At 37.8% G+C, this 9187-nt stretch overlaps 1 protein-coding gene across 3 annotated transcripts; it reads left to right on the top strand.

Annotated features, from left to right (window-relative positions):
* Positions 1–940: 940 nt before the first annotated feature.
* Positions 941–8928, top strand: CCDC94_1 (Coiled-coil domain-containing protein 94). 3 transcript variants are annotated; one of them, XM_051216958.1, is made up of 8 exons: positions 941–1039; positions 3964–4015; positions 4056–4159; positions 4194–4338; positions 4384–4703; positions 4742–4830; positions 4868–4911; positions 8407–8928. In XM_051216958.1, exons 2-8 carry the CDS (start codon positions 3992–3994, stop codon positions 8692–8694), a joined length of 1014 nt encoding a protein of 337 aa, XP_051065591.1. In that variant the 5' UTR covers positions 941–1039; positions 3964–3991; the 3' UTR covers positions 8695–8928. The 3 variants fall into 3 exon arrangements, with proteins under 3 accessions (XP_051065591.1, XP_051065592.1, XP_051065593.1); XM_051216959.1 differs by having other exon boundaries at positions 4194–4703; positions 8407–8892; XM_051216960.1 differs by having other exon boundaries at positions 4742–4911; positions 8407–8785.
* The last annotated feature ends 259 nt before the right edge of the window (positions 8929–9187 follow it).

Genomic DNA, 9187 nt, shown 5'->3' with positions numbered 1-9187 from the left:
TTTTTATCTGTTTTGTCCTTTTCGAATGTGAAGGTTTAGTGGAACGTCACTGTGTCCTAGGTAAATTATCCGGCATTTGTGTCACTATATATCGAACAATCCACCGATCCTCGACAAGTTTAACGATAACGATTACGCATCAGTTGACTACACTCCACGTGCTGACCCATGCGATGGTTGTCGCATACTGCTCCTTGTACCTACTCTAACTAATATATTTCTGTAATCACTTTGTTTGTGTCGTACCGTCATCAAAGCAGCCACAGTACCTGGATACGACGAAAAGGAATTAACCATGGTGTGTGACTTTGGTGCTAGCTGGTTGGTCACACGATTTTTGCCCGTCTATAGTGCCCCCCAATCATCCGGCACAGATTATCTACGTTGGTGATCAACACATGAAACCACTTAGGAATTTCAAACACAAACCTCAGGAAAAGCGCTACGAATAATTGAATATTTTATCTTTGGAGTATAGGCATCACATAGGTAGCTTTCTAGTGAATTTTTGCACCATGAACACTCTCGAGCATCCTTTTAATACCTACTCAAGTTCAGTTTCAGCACAAAATCTATGGCTAACATTCAGAAATTGAAAACAATATAGTAGTGTGGACTATAGTCACATCACTTACTCTCTAGGAGTAGCTAACGTCCGGAATTTACCGACGAATGGGCTAGTCTTTGTGTCTTTACAGCATTATTTTAAGAGGTAACTTAACATATTCTTCAGGACCCAGGACAGTATATCACTACAATTTACCAGTATTCATATTTTCATTGTTAAATATACCTGGGTTCCGGGATGTCAACATTGGTGTTCCATTGCCACTATATACGGAAACCCGTTAGGCAAAAGCTTCTTCTGTTCCATCCAGAAATATTTGCTTACTTGAGCTCATGGCTAAATATTGGATGTTGGATTTCGCTAAGATAGGTTGGTATAAAAAGTGACCTTGGCAAATGCGTAAATAGGTCAGGTTTCGGCATAGGTCCATAACTTCATGGTATCATCGTGATAGTAAAAAAAAACAGAAGAGTGCGTTCTATCTCAATTTGGTATTCCAGTTTTGCTTAACTACTTTTACCAGAGAGTATTCATTGATGTTAACTGTGAAAAGTCGTCTTTAGGACACAGCAATGTATTATACTTTATGTGTTATCGATCCATAGGTTTCAGGCATTCCCCTTACAATTTATAAGCATGAACCCCTTCTTATGCTGGTGCTCACGTTTGCGTTAAGTTGATCTTTCCATCCCAAAGCGTGGAAGGAAACGTTATAACGTTGTTATAACAAATGAAAATACTAAAATTCCTTAGTATTATTAATAAATATAGACACACTTCCCCAAAGTGTAATGAGATTCTGGGGAAATTCTGGGGTTTTTGTGCTATTTCCCCAAAGTTTACTATGGCCGCTTCCCCGAAATCGGGAGATTGGAAAAGTATCTAAACGTTATAATTAAAGTAAGTATAAAGATTTTATAACGTAATAAAACAGGTGGTAAGCTGGTCGTATTGTATTATAAGGAGGGAGTTTATGTGACTTTAATAGCTCTACTCAAATAGATCTGACACTTGCTCCAGAATGCTACATGGCATTCACTTTTGTGTTGTGCGTCAAATGACGAAATAAGATGTAGATGTATTGTATACTGAAGGCTTGTTTGCCTCTGTTTAGTTGTAGAATATCTTTCGTTTATTGTTTTTTCGTTTTAACCAACGCTCGTTTTCTAAGAAATAAGTTCTATGAACTAGAAGCATTAATGGACAGATTAAAGCCACTCATTGTAGCAGTGACAGAAACTTGGTTAGTCCATGACTTAGACATTACTTCAGAATTATCCGGATACCATTACCTAAGGAGTGATAGACATGGGTGTAGAAAAGGAGGTGGCGTCCTGTTATAATATGAATATCCGCTCCTCTGTTAGCGAATCCCATGATAGCGGTACTTTTGGTCATTAGCTGTAAATTGGCTACCGGATGTAGTACATTTATGCTCGGTGTTATCTATCGCAGCCCAGTCTGCCTAGATGATGACTTTATTTTAGAGCACATTCAGCTTTGGAGTGCAAATACCAGATGCTTGATAATAGGAGACTTTAATGCACCTGATATTAGTTGGACTGAGATGACCAGGGAAGGATCTATAAACTCCTTTGATAGTATGTTCCTGATAGCAATAATGGAGCATGCATTAGTGCAGCATTTATCCAAACCTACACGTTTTGGTGCTAACCAAGGTTCTTCTCTGTTGGACTTGGTAATCACTCATGAGACTGAGGATATTGTCGACCTAAATATTCTTCCACCGTTAGTGAGCAGCGATCACGCTGTTTTGTCATTCAAGTTTAGAACTAGGGATATATTATACGATCAGGTTACACCCCTCCCAAATGTATGGAAAGCTAACATATCAGCCATTCAGGAATGCGCTGCTAAGACATTGGTTTGTAGATACTAGCTTATCAGTTGAAGAAGCATGGTCTGTATTTAAAGGTAAGTTTAGTTTGGTTACGTCCTCGTTCACACCATACCTGGTACCGCGAAGACCGAATAACAGTCCACTATGGATAAATAAAGCAGTCAGGAAACTTCTTAGAAAAAGGAAGAGGCACTGGAATATGTTCATCTCTACTGGCTTAGAACAATACAGATCCAGTTATTGTAAAATTAGGAATGCCTGTAAAGCGTTAATAAGTAAGACTAGACGATCCTATGAGAAACAATTGGTTAAGGATTCTAGATATATTCCGAAACGGTTATTCTCGTGTATAAAAAGGCGAACTCAGAGAAGCTATGGAATTCCATCACTTTTGATACAAGAAAATCCGTTACTCTTGGCAGAAAGTGATACCGAAAAAGCTGAAGCTCTATCGGAATATTTCAGTAAAGTGTTTTCTATCAGTAATGAGCAACGAACAACGATTCATTGTGATCGTGGCGGCTCGCTGATGAACCCTGTAGTCAAGGCTAATTTAGCATCTCAAACCTGATAAGTCTAGTGGTCCCGATGATGTTCATCATAGGATTATGAAAGCCATATCAGATGTAATTGCTGAACCGTTAGCGATACAGTCCGACATGTCTCGGAGGCAGTCCAGACTGCTCAGAGACTGGAAAAACGCTATGATAAGTCCGGTGTATTAGGCTGGGAGTAGGGATTTAGTTAGTAACTATAGGCCCGTTAGCTTAACTAGTGGAGTTGTAAAACTGGTGGGAAAAATCATTCGGATATCTGTTATAAACTATATTGAAGGGCATAATTTTTTCTCCAGGGAACAACATGGTTTTCGGAGAGGCCTATCATGCTTGACAAATCTTCTCATTGCAACAGAAAAGTTTGGGCTGCTGCAAAAAGATCGAAATATTCCTGTGGATATAATCTTCATAGATCTAAGTAAGACCTTCGATAAGGTCTCCCATTCTGGTCTTAAATTCAAACTGGAACGTTTTGGAATCCATTATACAGTCGTATATTGGATAAGTAACTTTCTCCATGACAGGAGACAAAGGATAAGGGTAAATGGGGCTCACACCGAGTAGTGAATTACTGGAATGCTCTACCGGAACACGTAATATCAGCACCTTCTGTTGATATAGTCGAAACGAGATTAAACCTCCACAGTATTACAAACTGCAAGGATTAATATAGGTCGATAGACTTCCTATCCTTATTACTAAAGACTGACTTAGTTTTCTGTAGTTTTTCCATCTTCTAAAGTTCAATACTGTAGTCAATTCATGTCGTAGTAAATGCACACAACTTGAAATGCAGTATATTCGCTGCACGTATTCATTGTAATTTTTAAAACCAGTACATATCACAAAATTGATTATTACCCTGAAGAAGTCCAGACAGGTTAGCTGGACGAAACGTTGGGATTATTTAAATTTCAATCGCTGAGATTATTTCAAATATTATTTTTACATATAATATTTGTATTGTTTCTCTGCAGGTACTTTTCTCCTCGTTGAGTTTTAATAATGACCGAACGCAAAGTCCTAAATGTAAGTTAGTTAAGATTACATTGGTGACTATAAATTATAGAAATATTTCCCTCCAGACTATGATCCTTCAAAAATACCTCGTCTTAGAAGAGGCGACCGACGTAAACAGTTTAATATCAGAACAATGGCTCCATTTAACATGAGGTAACTTTGTTTACTGTAATATCACTAGCATCAGGTGCAATACGTGCAATGGTTATATATACAAAGCTAAAAAATTCAATTCGCGAATGGAAACTGCAGAAAATGTCGATTACTTGGGCCTAAGACATTATCGGTTTTACATCCGATGTCCTTTGTGCTGTGCTGAGATTATCTGGCGTGTAAGCTCTCTGAGTTTCATTTTCTACGTCAACTGTTGTTCATAGACTGATTTAGAAAGCGGAGATTACGTCCTAGAAAGTGGAGCTAAAAGAAACTTCGAAGCATTAAAAACGGCTGAAGAACTGGAAGCTAAACGTCAAGCTGAAGAGGAAGAGGAACTTGCTAACAACCCAATGAAATTACTGGAAAAGAGAACTGATCAAAGCAAACAAGAGATGGAAATGGTCGAAGTAATCGAAGACTTGAAACAGTTAAATCAACGTCAAGCCACCATGGAAGCAGATCATGTTCTTTTGAGGCAAATGTGGCGAGAAGAAGAAGCTGTCAAGGAGGCTGAAAAAGAAGCAGACGATGCACTAATAAAGTAGACCACTTTCTTGCCGTCTAATTTTATTTCCAAAGGGAATTACTTGCTTCAAAATCCGAGCAAGTCCACTTATTACCATTGGAGTTTGGAGGTGAAAATTCCTCTAAGCCGATCAGAATACCAGGTTCATGATGTCATATCTAATTGTTTATTTTTTCTAGCTTTGAAAGATCTTATGAAAGTCAATAGAAAGGAACCAGTAGAAGTGAGTAGAATATATTTTAATGATGTACAAAAGTTTTTTTTCCCAAGTTTCATAATCCTTCCGTTTCGTCTCCGAATCTTATTTTTCGCTAGATCTAGTCAATTTACGTTGTAAGTGGTAACGAGAAAATATCAGGACTGCTGTAAGTGCTGGCTACTTGGAGTTAGTGCTAGAACGGATGTCTTTTGTTGCGCAACTTACTGTGTATTAAAAATGTCAACTTTACGTTTGTCGTTGTTCTTGCTGTTCCCTAAATAATTTTCTGATTGTTCAACTAGCGTAACACCAACACGTAGTTTAGACAATTTTTTTCTAATCCTCATTTGATAAAGGGATATTAATTATACTTTTTTAACGTCGTAAGTGCACAAACTGATATGGTTTGGGTTCGATTTTTTTTTACCAGACACATCTTTTCACACCAGTAATAATGCTATGTCACAGTTCCTTCGTTAATAATCAAATGGATTAAAATTAAACTTTATGGGAGTTTGTCATACATTCGAACTTTAGTTACTTCTCGCCATGTTTCTTGATATTTTTTAAACTAAATTTCTAGTCAACATTAGGGATCAAAATTGATTTTTCTCTTAACTCTAAGAAAACTGTGTAAGGGACATTATGTGCAAGTGTACAGTCTCACTAGTTGCTTTGTAATCTTCATTTACATCATTGCATAATTATCTTACAATCAATTTATAGTCATACTGTCTTGCTTCAATAATATGTATATAAATTATGGTTGTAACCATTCAATAAATATCCAGTTAGTTGGCCAGAGATTCTCTCTTTTGATAACTATCCATTTATTATTCAGGTTTGTTAGTGGTCGTATGTAGATGGGATAATTTTAAACCCGAATGTTCAAAGTTCGTTTTAGAGTTTAAAGAATGGTTTGTACCACGGGAATTGTTTATAACTTTCAGAATGTGCGACCTAAATGTGCAGTAATTATGGTAATGAGAATGGTATGGTCAGAAAAGTGTTAAGTGCATGTTAACATCGTGGGTTTTACTTTCTAAGGTTACCTGAAGTGTATATCAGACTCAGACTACAATATTAATAATCCAAAGTAAAATAACCAACAAATATATCGGCTTCGCTCTGACCGACCCAAGGCCGTGTCAGGTAGGGTTTCCAACCATAAATTACGGTTATTGCCGGCGACACTACTGGACAGTCTTCACCTCGGTACATCACAAATCAGTAGAGACTTTATCAGTCAGTCAGTCAGCTACAACATAGGAACAGGCACATATATGCATCGGTCCAAGTTGCCCTACCTCATTAACACAACAAGATGAACACCGAATTCATAAAAGTAGTTAATTCAGAGGTGGTAGTATATAAAAGAAAGATCGCAATAAGGATATAGTACAAGATGAAAGAATTAGTACGCAGAAAGAAAGTTATGAAGCGATTTTAAACTCTTAGTTTAGGGGAAAACAGAGAGTGTATACACCTACTCTACTGTGATCGATTCTGAGCCATGTCACTCACAGTCTCAAAACATGGGTTACGATAGTCACGCGGACCCCAACCAAGTAGTCTTCATCTATCAACATTGCTAGGACTAGAAGTTAGTGACTTCAAAAACTGATGCCACGTTTTGGTTTGGCTGCCCCTAAATTTCTTCCAACCATGTTCAACATCGGTTAGCATTGCACGTCGTGGTAATCGGTGTTCAGGCATACGTACTACGTGGCACAACCATCTCAGTCGATGAAGATTTACAACCTCATCAACTGATTTACCATCATTTCCTAATACCCTGCGTCTAACCTCACTATTACTTACCCGTTGATCCCAACAGACGCCAGCAATATTTTTAAGGCATCTGCGGTCAAATACTAGTAGCTTACGAGTGTCGTCTACTCTTAATGGCCATGTTTCGCTGCCGTAAATTAAAACAGAACGGACTGCCGCGCAATATACTCGTCCTTTCATTGATAGACGGATATCTCGCCTTCGCCATAAGTGACGTAAGTTGGCAAAAGCCAAACGAGCTTTTCGAATCCGTGCTGAGATTTCGTCAGACACCAACCCATTAGGGCTGATCAGACTTCCAAGATAAGTGAAGCAGACCAATCCTGAAGCAACAACTTGCATTTCAAGGGAGAGAAGCGCATTCCAAACATTCTGGCATTGTTTCTTAGTGCTACCAGAAGACTCTGTATTTTATCAGCATCTTCACCAAACAGGACTATGTCATCTTCGTATTCTAAGTCTTTAAGTGAACCTCCTGGAAGGAGATCAATACCCGAGAATTCAGTCGACGAGAATGCTATTTCCATCAATAGGTCTGTGATGAAGTTAAACAGAAATGGGGAAAGTGGACAGCCTTGACGGACACCAATTGGGGTTGTAAAAACAGATGACAGTTCACCATAATCTCTGGGGTACGCTTTTCAATGACAGACACTGCCACAGAATCTTGTGGTCTACGGAGTCAAATTCTGCCCTTAAGTCAAGAAAGATCACCACTTCCAGACGCCACTAAGTCTGCCTGTGTCCTAGAACCTGACGAATGGTGAATATGTGGGAATTGGACGTAATCCCATCTGACTGGTCTCAATCACTGATTGTGCCAGTCTATAAGAAAGGACAAAAGTCCTCTTGTGACAACCACAGAAGAATCAGTTTGACAAATATAGTGTCTAAAATATTAGCTTCAATAATACTTCGACGCCTAACCAAAGCTCGTGATGATCAGACTAGAGAAAATCAGGCTGGTTTTCGACCTGAACGTGGTTGTATAGATCAGATATTCACACTACGTCAGGTTCTAGAACACAGACACACATTCAGACGTCCCACAATCGTAGTATTTCTCGACCTTAATGCGGCATTCGACTCTGTTGATCGTAAGGTTCTATGGCAGTGTTTGTCATTGAAAGGAGTACCAAAGAAGTACATTAACCTTGTAAAGGCTCTCTACTCGAACACAACTGGTAGATTGAGAGCTTATGGCGAACTGTCATCAGAATTGATTACCTCAAGTGGTGTTCGTCAGGGCTGCCCACTCTCTCCATTCTTGTTCAACTTTGTCGTCGACGTACAAACGTACTATTGATTAATGAGTCCAATCAGCTCGTCTTAACTTGTTATCTATCACTTGCTAAACCTTTTTAGCTCGAATGTCACTTAGCCGTATATGTGCTTATACTTTTATCACATACAGTTTGAAGTAAAATGTATCTTGAAATATACTGGTTTACTTATGCTTACGAAACTGTGCAACCCTCATTTGCTTCCCTTTAAACTAACCATATATCGCCAAATGTTTGATTGTACGCTGGTCTTTAGCACTAGATCATACTTTACTCATACCCTGTGGTCACAATGAAGTATAGGAAGCTAGTTTCCCTGACTTGGGATCGCGTAACAACAAGAAAAATCGTCATATATACCTGTATCTATTATTTAGTTACTATTTTCTTGACTGTTCGTTACAATACATAGTCCTCTAATATTCATGATTTTTTTTTGTCATAGATTGGGAAATCTTATCTAAAGCGACAACTTCAAGGTGTTTTACGGGTGCAAAAGAAGTCAGTATCAGAAACTAAAATTCCAAAGCTTGATGGTGATTCTAAAGCATTGACCATGAATAACATAAATGTTTCAAATTCCTCAACGAATAATTCGTTAACAAATGATAAATCAAAAGATAGTAATGTTAATCAACAGGTGTCATGTACCAGTAATGATAATAATGATAATACTCAGCCGTGTCAACCATTACCTGGAATGGTTTATTCAGACCATAGTGATAGTGATTGAGACAGGAAAAGGATAACTGTAAATAACTGATACACCTATCATCTTGTACAGTTTTTATGAATTTTTAAAAAGCTTTTTTGAGATACTGTGATGTATTTCTTCTTTGAGCTATTTTGAAGTATTTCTACTAATAATTCTAACGATTTCCTCCAAAATGATACTCTTTGGTTACACACCACATTATCTAAAGAATAAACCATTTATATTTTAATAACTCGAGTGGGTTAAGTACAGGTTGAGGTGCAGCATTAAGTTCGAAAACGAAGAAGTCCCTTAAAGAATTTCATGTGAAGTGTTTTGTCAAACGAACCTACAAAAGTCCGAAAAGTAAAGACAGTACCACTCCTAGAAAGCAATAATTGGGTTAGTTTTTCCGAAACTATCCAGCTCCATCCAAAATACCTCTTTAAATGTAGTTATTGTAGTTTATTTATTTAAACACGTAATCGTTGGTACAAAAAGACACCAAAATATTTATGTGCAACATAAAATA

This window comes from Schistosoma haematobium, chromosome 6, assembly GCF_000699445.3.
Source record: "Schistosoma haematobium chromosome 6, whole genome shotgun sequence".
In the NCBI taxonomy this organism is placed as follows: Eukaryota; Metazoa; Platyhelminthes; class Trematoda; order Strigeidida; family Schistosomatidae; genus Schistosoma; species Schistosoma haematobium.
This window is presented reverse-complemented; position numbering and strand designations above follow the sequence as displayed.

Bases quoted from the DNA above. Each gene is read 5' to 3' on its own strand.
- CCDC94_1 (XM_051216958.1), top strand. From the start codon at position 3,992: ATGACCGAACGCAAAGTCCTAAAT. The intron at 4,704-4,741 runs GTAGACCACTTT...TTATTTCCAAAG, and splicing joins GCAGACGATGCACTAATAAA to GGAATTACTTGCTTCAAAAT. The intron at 4,912-8,406 runs GTGAGTAGAATA...TTTTTGTCATAG, and splicing joins ATAGAAAGGAACCAGTAGAA to ATTGGGAAATCTTATCTAAA.